Here is a 17,301-nt window from a genome sequence, read left to right as displayed (position 1 = left end):
TTTCTGCAGCATTTCTACTTACCCTGCAAAAATAATCATGATTGTATTAAAGGAAGTTAAAAACATGCATGCCATTTATATTACATGTGAAGACCTCACAACGTAGATGTTAGTTAATACATAATGACACAGTGTTCTACTGTTTTTACATGCAGTGATGTCCTTTTGCTTTGTTTCAAAGTTCACCTGTTATCAAGTTAAAATCCAGTTGCTTCACTCATTCGTTTTCTTGCTCATATATATACACGTATATAACTTTATATCGTTTGTCACAGAGACTTGGTTACAAGCAGTTCTGGTAAGTAACATATTTTAGATAAATTGATTATAATGACTGTGTGTTATTTTAGCACTTTACTGCTGTTTTTCTTGTCATAGTGGGGAATGAGAACATGATCTGCATGAGATGGTAAGTTAATATTTTCTGTGGTATTAATGCTAGATCTGCACAGCAAACACTCATACAACTCACACTAAATGATTTTTAAATATCTTTGTTGTGTGCAGGCTTGACACACATGCTGCAGTTGAGTACTGGCTGCAGGTTTGAGAACAGCTTGGTGGTAAGGTGCGTGATTTAAGCTGGGACTTCAAGTCACTGCTAGTTCAAAGCTTTAACCTTATTCTGCAGATCAGATTAAATTTCAGTTAAACATAATTGTGCCTAGCAAGTAACTAGCATTTCCCTTTATTTGAAATTGAGTGATCTTCTCATATTATTTTGTAGAGAAAGCATAAAAAGAATACAGCAACTGTCTCCACATTTCCATGAGTGCATGGAACCTCCATTCAGAATACACTGTCAGTCTATTTATACAGACATTTCTGCACTGAGGTTTAGTGTGTGTGTGTGTGTGTGTGTGTGTGTGTGTGTGTGTGTGTGTGTGTGTGTGTGTGTGTGTGTGAGAGAGAGAGAAAGTTTTGATGTTACGGGCAGGGGTAGGATTAGCACACATGAGTAAGGTGAGCAGGTTTAATGTTAAGATAATTATTTATATACATTCATGGATCTATTGTGTATGATCGAACAAGCCTAATGTTGAATGCAAAACACGATCAAAATAAGTTCAGTCATAAACAATAGCAAACAAAAACAAAACCGAAAACAATAATATTGAGAAAGAGAAACTATTTCCTATCTCTCTCGATATTAAAACTAACACCCCCCATAGTCACAGTGTTATGGGAAGATTTTAATGATGTTAAGGTATAGGGTTATGGTTGAGGTAAGTGGCAGCGTTAGGGTTAGCACCCATTACTAAAGAGGGTGGGAGGGGGCTCCGTCCCTACTATGTCCTTTGTCTATATGGTGCTTTCTCTCCAAGGTGCTCTGTCTTTTATCTGTTGGAATTTTTTTGCTGCTGTATGAATCGTATAAGTTCATTTCTGTATATACATTTCTGTTGTTGACTGATTTGTGATTTTACACCTGGACTGAGACTTAAATTGGCCCTCGGGATCAGTGCTTTACCCTGACCAGCAAATCTAAATAAATGAAATTAAAAAAATAAATAAATAAATACACATGTATTTACATTTATTACAAACATATATTTATAAATATTTGCATACATATACATGCACAGACCCATACATATAATTACTAATGCATATATGTTTATACACATGCACATCCAAACACATGTATATACCTCTGAATACACAGGCAAACACATATACTTCTACATGTGCATGTACAAATATGCATTAACTAAATGTATAAATTGACATTCATATACATACATACATAGGCATATATGTATGTATGTATGTATTTTACAGACACATTGTACAAAAATGCACAGAGAAACTTCATCTGAGAAGGATGCCAAACAGGACTGGCTTTAGCAGCTGCACGCCATTATTTAGGACATATTTGCTGCATGCCATTATTTAGGACATATTTGCTGCACACCATTATTTAGGACATATTTGCTGCATGCCATTATTTAGGACATATTTGCTGCATGCCATTATTTAGGACATATTTGCTGCATGCCATTATTTAGGACATATTTGCTGCACGCCATTATTTAGGACATATTTGCTGCACGCCATTATTTAGGACATATTTGCTGCACGCCATTATTTAGGACATATTTGCTGCACGCCATTATTTAGGACATATTTGCTGCACGCCATTATTTAGGACATATTTGCTGCACACCATTATTTAGGACATATTTGCTGCATGCCATTATTTAGGACATATTTGTTGCACACCATTATTTAGGACATATTTACTGCACACTATTATTTAGGACATATTTGCTGCACACCATTATTTAGGACATATTTGCTGCATGCCATTATTTAGGACATATTTGCTGCATGCCATTATTTAGGACATATTTGCTGCATGCCATTATTTAGGACATATTTGCTGCACGCCATTATTTAGGACATATTTGCTGCATGCCATTATTTAGGACATATTTGCTGCATGCCATTATTTAGGACATATTTGCTGCATGCCATTATTTAGGACATATTTGCTGCACACCATTATTTAGGACATATTTGCTGCATGCCATTATTATTTAGGACATATTTGCTGCACACCATTATTTAGGACATATTTGCTGCACACCATTATTTAGGACATATTTGCTGCGCACTATTATTTAGGACATATTTGCTGCACACCATTATTTAGGACATATTTGCTGCATGCCATTATTTAGGACATATTTGCTGCATGCCATTATTTAGGACATATTTGCTGCATGCCATTATTTAGGACATATTTGCTGCATGCCATTATTTAGGACATATTTGCTGCATGCCATTATTATTTAGGACATATTTGCTGCACACCATTATTTAGGACATATTTGCTGCATGCCATTATTTAGGACATATTTGCTGCATGCCATTATTATTTAGGACATATTTGCTGCACACCATTATTTAGGACATATTTGCTGCACACCATTATTTAGGACATATTTGCTGCACGCCATTATTTAGGACATATTTGCTGCACACTATTATTTAGGACATATTTGCTGCATGCCATTATTTAGGACATATTTGCTGCACGCCATTATTTAGGACATATTTGCTGCATGCCATTATTTAGGACATATTTGCTGCACACCATTATTTAGGACATATTTGCTGCATGCCATTATTTAGGACATATTTGCTGCACGCCATTATTTAGGACATATTTGCTGCACACTATTATTTAGGACATATTTGCTGCACACCATTATTTAGGACATATTTGCTGCACACCATTATTTAGGACATATTTGCTGCACACCATTATTTAGGACATATTTGCTGCATGCCATTATTTAGGACATATTTGCTGCATGCCATTATTTAGGACATATTTGCTGCACACTATTATTTAGGACATATTTGCTGCATGCCATTATTTAGGACATATTTGCTGCACGCCATTATTTAGGACATATTTGCTGCATGCCATTATTTAGGACATATTTGCTGCACACCATTATTTAGGACATATTTGCTGCACACCATTATTTAGGACATATTTGCTGCACGCCATTATTTAGGACATATTTGCTGCATGCCATTATTTAGGACATATTTGCTGCACACCATTATTTAGGACATATTTGCTGCATGCCATTATTTAGGACATATTTGCTGCACACCATTATTTAGGACATATTTGCTGCACACCATTATTTAGGACATATTTGCTGCACGCCATTATTTAGGACATATTTGCTGCACACTATTATTTAGGACATATTTGCTGCACACCATTATTTAGGACATATTTGCTGCACACCATTATTTAGGACATATTTGCTGCACGCCATTATTTAGGACATATTTGCTGCACACCATTATTTAGGACATATTTGCTGCACACCATTATTTAGGACATATTTGCTGCACACCATTATTTAGGACATATTTGCTGCACGCCATTATTTAGGACATATTTGCTGCACACCATTATTTAGGACATATTTGCTGCACACCATTATTTAGGACATATTTGCTGCACACCATTATTTAGGACATATTTGCTGCACACCATTATTTAGGACATATTTGCTGCACACTATTATTTAGGACATATTTGCTGCACGCCATTATTTAGGACATATTTGCTGCATGCCATTATTTAGGACATATTTGCTGCACGCCATTATTTAGGACATATTTGCTGCACACCATTATTTAGGACATATTTGCTGCACACTATTATTTAGGACATATTTGCTGCACACCATTATTTAGGACATATTTGTTGCACGCCATTATTTAGGACATATTTGATGAGCCCCTAAGCAACAACCCTCTCATCACCCAGTGCCACCCTCTCCATTCTCAACATTTTATCAGTATATCACAAATTTTATGAGGAACAGCATAAAGATATGAAGCAAAAATCTGGGCAGTTTGTGAAATTCTGAACAGCTGGGAAGAATTAAACCATTTAATTTTATTCATTTATGAGTGCCGATGCTGTATTTATGGCATATATTTGAGCTTCTTTACACAATAATTTTGAACAAAGGCAAAAATCAAAATAATGGGGGAAATATCCAAAATCATAATTTTTAAATATGACTTTAATTCACTTAAGAAGTTAATAGAATAACAAGTTTTGCTTCAAAATGCATTTTCTGAACTGCATCAAGTATGAAACTCTTGGTCTGACAACTCTTGTATTATCGACTGACTATAATCCACAGTAACTGAGCAGAAAAATCAAACATTCAAGGAGGGACAGGACAAGAATATAATGCAAAAACAGAGATGCTCAGAAAAAAAAGTGACGGCATGTTATACCAAGCAGCTTGCTATTGTTGCAGAACAGAAGAGCTTTGTTTTCCTTTTGATGTTCAAGTTGGACTTTTTTTTCTTTCTTTACCCTTGAAGCTGTCTGCCAGAGACCTTGAACAACAGGTATCAATGGTGCAGCATGGACAACATTCTTAATGATGAAGGTGTGTGCACATGTGACAGTCCAGGCATACAGATAATGCTAATTAGCCATTGCTTTCCCCAGAAATATCACCAGCATTTGAAAAGCACATACTGGGATTCAGAGAATAGCTCTAGCTTGCTGTTTATTTGTATTTGTTTACTGGGATAGTGCACTGATCAGGACTGACCATTTGCAAGACTCAGGTGAAAGGGAAAATTCACATAAAAGCAATGTAAATAATGAACAGAATACACACACACACACACACACACACACACACACACACACACACACACACCCACACACACACACACACACACACACACACACACACACACACACACACACACACACACACACACACACACCACACACACACATTAAATGCATGCAATTTGTAGTTAACAGACAAGAGCATTTGGTTTATAGGCTATGTACAATTTGCCTTAGCAGGGAGGTGTATTGCACAGTGTATAAACTGAAAATACCACGGCAGTTCAGGACCAGAAAGAAATATACGGATAATAAGTGAAAGTAATATAAAGCCACAACATGGTCAAAAACAATTATAAATGTTATATTATAGATTTTATGATATTTAAATGATGATAAATGTCATTAGCAATGGAGGGATTGGGATGAATGATCATGTGACTGACTTGATCCTATATAAGGAAATTACTTAGTTTTTGTATTTCATCTGATGAAGTTCGTATATGGTATGAACGAAAGATGCCATATCTACAAATTAAATTATTTTGTTTGCTTGTTTTTTGATCGTCTCGTAGCTTTATATTACTTTCACTTATTATCCGTATATTTCTTTCTGGTCCTAAACTTGCATGGCATTTTCAGTTTTTGTAGTTTGTGCTTTTGGGCTTATTAGTTCATTTGTATCGCAGAGTATCACAGAGAGGGAGGTATAATGTAGTAGGTATGGAGCAGATGAGAGAAAATGGTGATGAGGTAATTAAATTAGTAAGGTAATTAGAAATTAGGTTATGTGATCATTGTTAGGGCGGGTGCATTTGGCCTTTTTTGAAGGTGAGTTTTTTTCCTCTCACTCTCTCTGTATATATATATATATATATATATATATATATATATATATATATATATATATATATATATATATATAAATGCATACATGCATTCACAAACATGCTACACATGCATAATATATATATGTATGTGTGTGTGTGTGTGTGTGTGTGTGTGTGTGTGTGTGTGTGTGTGTGTGTGTGTGTGTGTGTAATACATGTATGTTTGTGTGTATAATGTGTTACTGCATCTGTGTTTTTTCAGACTACTTGAGGAACATGCCCTTGTTGGGTGTGTAGTCTGGTGAGTTTTGGCATGCTATCCTGGTAGAAAATAATACAAAATATCAGAAAATATTTTTTTTTACACTTGCACTGTATGTTTATGCTTGACATTGGTGTAAACATATTTAGATGTATAATGTACCCTGTGGTGTTATTTTGGCTGGACACATGGCAAACATGCCAAGAAGTGCTACCTATGAAGCTTCAGTTCATACTTCCATCCAAGATGAGAGCAGCTGCCCGAACATTTATAGAATTACAGATAAGGCTGGGAGAGCTAGCATGTTTCCTGATTTACATGTTCACAAGTTTGGGGCAGCAGCTTGTATTAAATTAGTAGATGGTACACAGTCTGTGCTTTGTCTCACTGCATGTCCTAGCACATCGTATGTGACGGTAAATGGGGGTGTACCCATACATCCCTGAAGTTATACCTTTTCTTTTGCCTTAGTAAACAGTTTAGTGTATTATCACGGCATGTTAATTTTACAGGATGCTTTTTTTATTTTCCAGCAGGTAAAAATTCCATACATTGTACCTGAAGATGGAGGATGGTGCTGTTACTCAGATGCACCCAGACATTGAATTCTGCCTGGCAACAGAAGCAGATTATGATCAGGTTATGGCTATGTCTACTGATGTCTACAGTGGGATGGACTACATGGGTCACTTCTACTTCTCATGGCTACAAGAACCTAATCGTATGGTGTTCTTGGCAAAAAGAAATGGGCAAGTGGTAAGTTTATCAGGAAATCTGGCTTAAGCAGATAATAAAAAACTAAATATTATACTATACTATATAAAGCAAAAGTGTAGCATTATTGTGATTTGCTTATTAAACTCTGCTGTTTTCAGTGGTTGTTTTGTTTGGAGGTTGTGTTTTGAGAAACTATGTATCTGGCCTTTTAGTCACTAAAAATGACCCATAAGCATAATGTCTACTAATATTACTTTTTCACTTAAACAGATTCAAGAGCCCCTACACTTCCCACTTTCATTGCCTTTGACACAACTGAACTCTTCCAGTTGGAGGTTGCAAATGTTCACCATGCGTCACTGCAACCCCAGGGATCATCCCTTAGTGCTGGCATTAGCAGAAGCTTGACGCTTCAAATTCATCTAGGTGGAGTGACATGGCTAACCTTGTGACTGACCCCAAAGATGCTACAATATTTTACGTCTGTCAGTTAAATGTCACTAGGGCAGCAGTGTCAGTAACATGTGTCACTCTCTCAGCAGCAGATGCAACACTGCCCCTGTCAGTGAACAAAACAAGCTCTGTGCCTAAAGTACCCTAGCAGTGTCTCAGTTTTTTTCTTTCCCCTTGGGTAAAATCAGAAGCAATGTTGTCTGAGTTTTCGGGCATTCAATACTCTAAAGTGAACCTGTGTATAGATATATAAATATATACATACATAGATAGAGCTGCCCACACTCTTGTACACATGCACAAACACAGCCAGTCTTCATGCACGCGAACAGACATGCAAATATCTGCCTGCAGACACATACTTGCTTACATCTATATCCAAGTGCAACATGTTCAAACACACACTCATCTGTGCACAGGCATTTATTTATTCATTTATTTAATTTTACATTTGTATACCAGGCTAGTCCAACTGGAGTCATGTCCATTTACAGTGGAGACCTGGGGAGAAAAGCACCATACGAGTTACAAATAATAATCAAACGTAGTACAAGTTATATACAGGAAATATTACTCATAAGCACTTTTATACAAAAAGTAGGACATGTAAAGTCAAAATTATTACAAAATTAAATTTTCAGGTTAGTAGTAGGGATTCCTGACTTTATGCATACCAGCAGAATTTTTATGTCAGTAGCTAGAAGATTGATGTGATATGTGGTAGGGGTTTTATGGGATGCACCGGCATAGCCAAGAATTCACTAGGTGTGCTTTGAGAAATTTTTTAAACAGAGTAGTTGAAGGAGCGGAGGTTAGAGTAGGGGCAAAGTTGTTCCAGTTTCTGGCTATATTGTGGGAGAACAGAGCTTTACCTGCAGAGTTATTGGCTGAGGAGATGTAGAGGATAGTTTTTTCAGAAGAGCGGAGAGAGCGTTTTAATACGTACTGGGTTAGGAGTTGTTTTAGGGATGGGTTTTTTTTAGGATAATTCACAATATTGTAGGCTAGTACTAATTGATGATAGTTTAGTTGAGGAATTTCTAACCATTTAAGCTCACGTAATGCTTGACTGTGATGGGTTTTGAAGGTGGAGTTACTAGCAAATCTGGCAATTTTATTATAGCATGAGTCAAGCCTTTCAAGGTCTTGTTTTTTTGTGTGGGTAAAGATTGGAACAGCATACATAAGGGTGGACAGTAGGTGTGTTTGAGCTAGTGTAATACGTGCCTGATCAGATAGGAAATTTCTATGTCTGTATAGTGTACCTATTTTTTTGTGAACCTTTTTGATTGTTTGTGATATGTGGACATCAAATAGTAGTTTATTGTTAATTTCTACAACTAGGAGGTTGGTGTGATCAGTGGGGGAGATGTTAGTACCATTTCTGGATGTGATAGTGAAAGGTTGATGGGTAGATTCAGTTCTGTTGGGAGCGAATATAAGCAATTTGGTCTTGTTGGGATTGAGGATGAGTTGGATCTGGTTAATCCAGTTTTCCACTGAGGTGAAGTATTCTTGAATGAGTTTTTTTAGGGTAGTCAGTGATGGTGCAGAGCAGATCAGAGCTGAATCATCTGCATATTCTATTAGTGTGGCATATTGGGTGGAGGTATGGTTTGTAAATATGGAGAAAAGTAGCGGTCCTAATATTGAACCTTGTGGGACTCCTATAGTTGTTGGGAGTAGTGGAGATAGTATGTTTAGCCATTGGACAGATTGTTGTCTTTCTGATAGGTAGCTTTTAAACCAGGCTATAGTGGAAGGGGCAAAGGATAGGAAGGCCATGGAATCTAGTAGAATGGTGTGTGAGACCATATCAAATGCCTTAGATAGGTCTAAGAATATCGCTGATATGAAGCTATTATTTCTGTGATGGTTAACTGCATTTGTGAAGGAGAGGAGAGCAGTAGTTGTGCTATGGTATTGTCGGATGCCATGTTGAGTGGGAGAGGGGGAGATTGCTAGAGTTTAGGAATTTCATAACTTGAGACTGCATACACCTTTCTAGGATTTTAGATAAAAGGGGGTTGGATGGCTATGGGTCGGTAGTTAGTGATATCGTAGGAGCTACCGCATTTATGAAGAGGGATGATATATGATACCTTCCATAGCTGTGGGATGCAGGATTCCTGAATGGAGTGGTTAATAAGGATGGAAACAAGGTAAGCTAGGGAGTCAGCTGCTATTTTTAGGAAGTTTGTTGCTAGGTTATCTGTGGCAAGGGTGGTAGGTTTGAGTTTTTGTAGCAGTTTTTTAATTGTAGTGGTAGGGACAGGTGAGAGAGTGAAAGAGGAGATGGTGTTGAGGGCTTGGTTGGGAGTGTAACAGAGCTTGTTTTTGGTGAGTTGAGAAGATAAGTATAGGATGGTTTCAGTAAAGTTGTAGTTGAATTGGGAGGCAATGTTTTTAGTGTCATTGTTGGTGGTGGGAGTAGGGGTGGATGTTTTACCTGGGTTAAGTAGGGAGTTAATGGAATGCCAGAATTTTTGGGGCTCTCTTGTGTGTTTGTTTTGGATGTTAAGAAAGTTACTGAACCACTGGGCAAATTCATTGATTTCACCATTAACAAATTTGCATTTTCACTGGACCATGTGTGCAAGGACTCGTGGGAATTTTTGAAAGGTATCCAGAAAGAATTATTTAAGCCTGACCTGCTAATGGTCACTATTGACATAGTGGAGTTATTTCCCAGCATTCCCCACAATTTAGGTTTGGAATGGTTTAATGACACATTAGCGGCTATGTCGAACCTGGATGGCAATACCATTGGATTATTGGTGGAATTTATGGAAATTATATTAGAAAATAATTTCATCTATTTCAGTGGCAAGTTTTTTAAGCAGAAAAAGGGTGTAGCAATGGGGACTGCTTGTGCCTCCAGCTATGCCAATATTGTTTTGCACCATTGGGAGAGTGAATTTATTTTCTCCACACATTGGGTCAGGTTCATTAGTCATTACAAAAGATACCTGGATGACATATGTTTGCTCTGGAATGGTACTTTGGACCAATTTCTCGATTTTATGGATTATATTAACTCCACCACCTTTTTCTTGAAATTCACCTACAATGTAAGTCATGAATCCCTGAACTATTTGGACATTACTCTTTCCAAAGACATTTACAATGGTATTTTCCAGTCCAAAGTTTATAGAAAAGAGTCCTTTTCGAACTCCTATTTACACTTTGACAGTGGTCATCCTTTTTATCAGAAAAAAGGCATAGTCAATGGACAGTTAATACGTGCCTCAAGAATGTGCAGTACGGGTGAATTTTTTCTAGAAGAGGTGACTCTATTTGGAGAAAGAGGGTACCCGGCACTTTTGATTGATGAGTTAGCCAAGGAGGTCATTGCAGGTAGGGACAATGTATATTCCCCTTTGTTGGGGAAAGGGACAACACAGAATATTGGTTCAAAATATTTGGGGAAGTTTGATTCTCACAATAGCTTTGTGTACACTTTTTCAGAGGATTCTTCCCAGGTAGAACAGTCAATTTTAAGATTTTGGCCTATTCTGAAACAGCATGAAGAGCTCAAGCAAATAATCAATGAGCATCCCTCTTTTGTTAGAAGGAAGGACAGGAATCTCAAAGGGTTATTTGAAGGGAAACCTAGAGTAGGTGGTGTTTAATTTGCCCCAAACCTGGGACCTACAGTTGTGGAGCATGCAAGAAGTGCACCTATGTGGTAAACGATAGTGTATTATTCATCCCATCAAGAAGATTTAAATTTAGGGCTGAATATTACTATAACTGTGGGGTGAAGGGTGTTGTGTATTTGGGTTTTTGTATACAATGCTGTAGTTTCTATGTGGGTAAAACCGAGAGAACCCTTAGAAGAAGGATTTATGAGCATTTATATGAAATGTCTAAAAAGAAGGACACTAATGCTTTCTACAAACATCTTGGCACATGTCCTAATATGCAGTTGAGATTCATGGTTTTAGAGCAAGTTCTGCAGGACAGTAGAGGAGGGGACTGGGAGGCCCGGCTTGAGTATAAGGAGCTGTTGTGGCAACTTAAACTGAATGCCACAAAACCCCCAGGCCTGAATGACAGTGTCAGCATTGCTAGTGTAATTAAATTAAGAAGGGCTAAATTATAAATTATAAAATTATAATTTATAAAACTACAGTTTTTATGGCTGAGTCCATTTTATACAACAGATAGTTTTATTTATTTATCAACTAATACATTTCATCACTTTTTGTAGGCATTTTTTGCATAAAGTGTATTGAACACACACACTGTGATTTTATAGGTTCTATTTATTCATTTACCCACGTTAACATAGATTTTTAGAAAAAGATTTTTAGGATTGATTAATGATGCATTAATGTTTTTCAATGTTTTTTAATGTTTATCAATGTTTCTTAATGTTTTTTTACATTTTATTGTTCTACAGAAGTGTTTTTATCACTGCATGGCTTACAATTTTTTAAGAGCATGGCTCAGTGGTTCTGTTTGCACTAGGTTACCAATTAACAATGTATTTGCCTATTAATTTATTTGCCTATCAACTAAGCTGTTAACACATTTGATCATGTGATATTATTACTTGTATATAAATCTGTGTTTTTGTGAGTGCAAACTCATCTTGAAAAAGCCTGGTACTGATCCAGGCGAAAGCGCTTGTTCTCATATGTTTTTCGTCTTTTATTTTGAATAAATTTGGCAGTGAGCTACAGTTGAACTGGTTCGCTTTTCTCCTTTGCTCTGGATTTTGGTATTTATTGGTTTGGAGTTTTTTTTTGGTTTCTTATGTTAAGAAAGTAGTTTTGTTTATCCAATTTGGTTTGTTTTTTTGCTTGATTTCTTAGTTTATGGTAGTTTTGTTTGGATAGGTTTGTGTTATCTTTTTTCTGTGCTTTCCATGACTTATCTCTAGTTTTTAGTAGGGACATGTGTCCCTACATAGCCATGGTGCATAGTTTGATTTCACTTTGATTTTTCTTATTGGTGCAATTGAATTTAGGACTGTAATGAAAGTGTTGTTAAAGTGGACATGCACATGGGCACACATAAAGACAAACATACACATACATGACCACAAGCTGACATACATCATGAAGCACCACTGTGTCTCCTGGTTCAGTAAAGTAAGCAAGTAGCTGGTCTAAATGTGTGGAAGGCATTATAACCCTGCACTGTTCATGTGCTGTCCGTGGATTTAAACCACACCTCTGAGACCGCACATACATCAGCATTCTCTAGGGTAAAGAGAGCTTTCAGGTAGTGGAGTTTTTTGTTAGGCTCCTAGCAGTAATACCTTTAGATTTTCTCGGGTTTGCTTTGCTATGTCAAAAGTACTTTCTGTTTGGCATTGCCTAAAAAAGGCAGTATGGGGGAAAACAATGTTTTAGCTAATATTTGAAAGCCTAGAGGGGAGAGGTGCAGACCATCCCTGGCAAAACACCATGGTCAGTTGACCATCTCCTTCAATGCTAACAAATATTGCATCCCCTTAGAAAGACATGAGAAACTAAGCTAATTATTAAAATCAATCATCTTCTTTTCATATTGTGCCATCATCCTTGGAAAAGGTAAAATGCTGCTCAATGCTAGGCTCATACCAGCCTGAGACACATATCCTGAAAGTTCTATGATGTCTCTCTTCATATAGTCTAGGGAGGTATGTCTCAGGACATTTACTCCCATATGGACTATGACTGAGTCATATTGGTAATTGTGATCCAATGACCTGGTGCATGCATAATGTGGTAGATCCCAGCCCCTGATAAGCAACTGACCGTAACTTTCTCCTTCTCAGCCTGGTGAGAGGGACATCAGTGTGTCTCACAATGGAGTCTCCAATGACTAGAAAGTTGGATTGTGTGTTGACTTGCCTTATGGGCTTAGAGGTCGAGGCCCCAGGAGATGTAGCTCTATGTGTTGATGTGGGTGTTGTTTTGAAAGAGTGTGTTTGGGGCTGCTGATGATATTTCTTATATATACTTTGTCTAGAAGGTCTTTGTGATTTAAGAAGGTTACATCTAAGTGCCTCAGTATATGTGGGTCTATATGTCTACTTTGAATTGTGCATGATAGGTACAGCATGCATACTACTGACAACCTTATTGACATTAGGAGTAGTTTTATGTGAGATCTTTGCCTCCGATGACGTTGTGTAAATCCATCTCTCACATACTGTATCAGTTTGTTTGAGAATTAACTGGTTGTCCGTAAACATGAGGCAATTTCTTCATAGCCTCAGGATGCTCATATAACCAAGCCAGTAATGGAGACATTAGGAAAGTTCATATTCATGGCAGCAGACCCTTTTTTATTAATTAGACTGCTGCAGTGAGAATATCAGTGTCAGATGTATCCAGTTTGCAACTATGTGACCAGTGCTTGTCACTGCAAACTAGTTAGACATTGGAGAAATTTCAATTGTGCTTTTACAGGAAAAATGTCACTCAATGTGTCTGAGTCTGTACAGAGCACTGACAAACACTTGAGGGGAAACTAATATGTAGACCCTGAAAATTTAAGGATGAATTATTTAGTCAGATATTCTGAAGTTAGAAACAAATCAAGCAATAGTTACTGAAAACAAAGAATTAGCTTGTCAAGAATGATGAAAAGATGGGAGTCGCATGAACGGCTACTGTCTGGCTACTAATAATGGATACTCACCACAGCTTTACTCTGTTGGGATACAATGCTTCTTTGCTTCTTCTGCCACCATAAGCAAAATGTTAGCACCAATCCCAAAAGGCGAAGCAGGCCACAGCCTGTTTGGTGATCCACAGTCTTGTCCCAGATGATGCAAGGGTCTGTAGGCTTGTAGCCTTTTTCTGGTAGATGCCTCGAATAGCAACCAGACCAATGAGGTAGGCTAAGCACAGACACTCACTCAACAACCAGAAAGAGTCAGGAATCAATGCACTCTGCTCCTACTCTCACCAGGATCAGAATGTAAGCACAGATTCAAAGCTGTCACCTATAAAGCAGTTATTACACTTTCTGGTGATCAGCAGACTTCAGGAAATACTGTCTCACCAGGAGAAAACAGAAACACTAATCCCAAGATAACTACTGTCAGGCAGAATGTTGGCTCTCCAGTAACTGGTGGTCTTGCAATAGATGCTTAAAGGTAAGATGAAAAAAATGGTTTATCCTAAACACTGCAGTGTGCACTAAGCAGTTAGGTATATGAAAGTGGGTAGCTTGTCTAAAAAGTTAAGTTTTAGTGGAGAGCCACTATTTTTAAAAGGGCAAGATAGATTGAAAAGGGGTGGGCATTTTGTATTCTGGTACTATGGAATAAAGTAGGATGGCCAATAAATTTAAACAGTTGAAGGGGAGTGATTATCACAAAATGATAATTTTGTGCTTACTCACACCAGCCAGTAAAAGCAGAGAGGAAATGAGATATATGGTCAAATTAACATAAGGGGCAGGCAACTAGAAAGACAGTGGTGTTTAAGAACACAACAGTAAGAGAGTGGGAGGGTGAGAAAAATGTCTGTCTGACTCACAAGAGACAGAGCTGTGGTTTCTTTTCAAGTTTTAATATGCAGTTAAAAGCAGAATACAAGTAAAACACAGTGTAAAGAATACAAATTGCAGTATACAAAATCGAAAAAGGCAATAAAGTAATACAAACTACAAGAAGTAAAAAGCAAATTAACCTTACCCTCACAGCAAACTGTTGCAGAGTCTGGGTGAGCCTTTCCAGTCAAAGAAAGAGGGACAAGATTGCAATAGGATGAAAGTTTATGATGTCAGTGGAGTTAACTTCCTTATGTAAAGGGTTAATATGTGATCTTTTCCATAGGTTAGGGACACATGTTTTCACTATGTATCTATTAATTAAGATGCTAAGAGGAAATGCTATTGCCTCTGTGGCAAGCTTTAAAGTATTCTGTGGGGAGGTTGTCTCCTGAAGTTGAGCAAGGTTTCAGTTTTTATAGTAGTTTATTTCAGATAAAGGGGTGAAGTTGTGACATCCAGTTAATATCACACTGGATGTCACCAATATTTGATGTTCCCCACTTAAAAGCCTGGTTAGTAATTGAACCTCAATCTTCACCACTGACACCAATGTGGGAGCATCATGGAAAACACTAGAGCACAGAGTACAAAAGAGAAATATTCCAAAATTTCCCTTAAGAGCACAACAGGAACATACTTTATTTCCTGGGACTGCACTATATACCTCTGTACACCACAAATGTAATCTCTTATCATACACTTCAGAGCAATGTGTTATAGCTTAAGACCTCTGACTCACTCACACTCAAAATAAATTTAAATCTCACACACTCTAACACTTATTGGAAATCTGCCACAGATTTCCAGCTGTGTCCCCTCCCCAATACAAATTAATACTGCCACCAGAATCAGACAGGTCTACACACCCTTCAAATGGTAATCAATTATTAAAAATGAAATATCAAAATAAATGACTGCTATGACCAGAAGTAGCCAGGCATTCAAGATAACCTAGGGAGTATCAAACAGGTATAAACATTCTCTGAACTGTAAAAAACACACTGATTGTCCAGCCACAATGTAAAGTAATGCAAAACATTTTTAAAAAAGTAAAATGATTACAAGACTGTAAATCAATTTTCAATAAACACCAGAATTCAATCACCAGAAATATAGGTTCATAGGTTGGTACTGGGCTATCTGCCCAAAGGCATATATTAGCCCAGCCACACTGTGCGGTATTCACCACCCCTTTAGTGTTTCCCTAAACCCTTGTACTAGCAGCTAGTACCCTTGGCCCCTATCTAGTAGTGCTGTTGGTGTGATCCCCGGTGTGAACTTTCTGTTACCCATCCACCCATCAAGGTTCCTCTTGAAGAGTGATAGTGAGGGGCTCTGTCTTATGTAGATCGGGACCCTGTTCCATAGTAAGGGAAGTCTCTGCGAAGGGAATCTATCCCTCCAGCATGTTCTATTCATTGTTGTGTTGAGGTTTATATCCCTAGAGTGTGTAGCTCGAGTAGATTTGGTTTTGCTAAGATGGAGCATATAAAATTAAACTGTAAGATAGAAGTCCATAATCTTAGAAAAATGCTATCTAAATAACTAAACTTTCCTAATCTAACTAGAGAATACTGTCCTTGATCTGATCTACAACATAACAGCAAGGCAAAGGCAGGCTTACGGTTTTTGGTGAGTCCTTTTTTGGGTATCTGCTGCACAGGACTGTGACTGTAACTCTCAAATAGCTGCTTTTCAGCTGACTTCAGTAATCTATTTTATAGTCCAGGTTAACAGTCTCAACTGTCTTATTTTAAAAATAACAATCAGCTGTTTGAAATAGTTAATTTTCCTATCAATTATCTGTTCAAATAATCACATAGCAACCAGGAACATTCTAATGACACCACCTACTAATCAGCTGATTCTCCACAGACAGTTTGTACTTTAGAATCTCCCTCACAAACATGTGCAATTAGAAATGTATCAAAACACTGACAGATTATTTAAGCATTTTGTATAAACAGGGAAATGCTCAACATTTTAAAAACTTATTTACATTTTCACAATGAGACATGCTGGCTTACAATACAAGTTAATCTGACAATATACAAATCTCCTGCCAGACATGCTAACACAGATGAGAGTGTTTTCATTTTGTTTACATGAGTGAGGTGTTGGTTGTGTGTGTGTGTGTAATGTGTGGGGTGTGTAGATGTTAGTATTGGGGGTATTAGTCGAAGTACTGAGTAGGGGTGGCTGAGTTGGGTTTATGTTTAGGTTGAATATGGACTCTATAAAGTATATGTTAAATATGGTGGCTGCCTGAAGAGGTAGTATATTGGGGTATGGATTGGGATTATTTTTATTTTCTGGGTTGACTAGTGACATTACAGAGGACCAGAATTTCTTAGGGTTGTTTTTGTGGTTATCTTGAATGTAGGAATAGTTTTATCATGCAA

The 17,301-nt window shown here is 37.4% G+C and overlaps 1 protein-coding gene across 1 annotated transcript in view; it reads left to right on the top strand.

The window, feature by feature from the left end:
• Positions 1 to 216: 216 nt before the first annotated feature.
• LOC122805830 (histidine N-acetyltransferase-like) overlaps positions 217 to 17,301 on the top strand; it is a 63,745-nt gene continuing 46,660 nt past the window's right edge. Inside the window, exons 1-2 of the mRNA XM_044076087.1 lie at positions 217 to 298; positions 6,763 to 6,985. Of these exons, the coding sequence (XP_043932022.1) occupies positions 6,794 to 6,985 (192 nt within the window). The 5' untranslated portion in view covers positions 217 to 298; positions 6,763 to 6,793. The remainder of the gene's footprint in view (positions 299 to 6,762; positions 6,986 to 17,301) is intronic.

The sequence above is a fragment of the Protopterus annectens genome, chromosome 7.part0 (assembly GCF_019279795.1).
Source record: "Protopterus annectens isolate FY-2018-M chromosome 7.part0, PAN1.0, whole genome shotgun sequence".
Taxonomy (NCBI): Eukaryota; Metazoa; Chordata; order Ceratodontiformes; family Protopteridae; genus Protopterus; species Protopterus annectens.
Note: the sequence above shows the minus strand (reverse complement) of the source record. Positions and strands in the feature narration are given on the sequence as shown.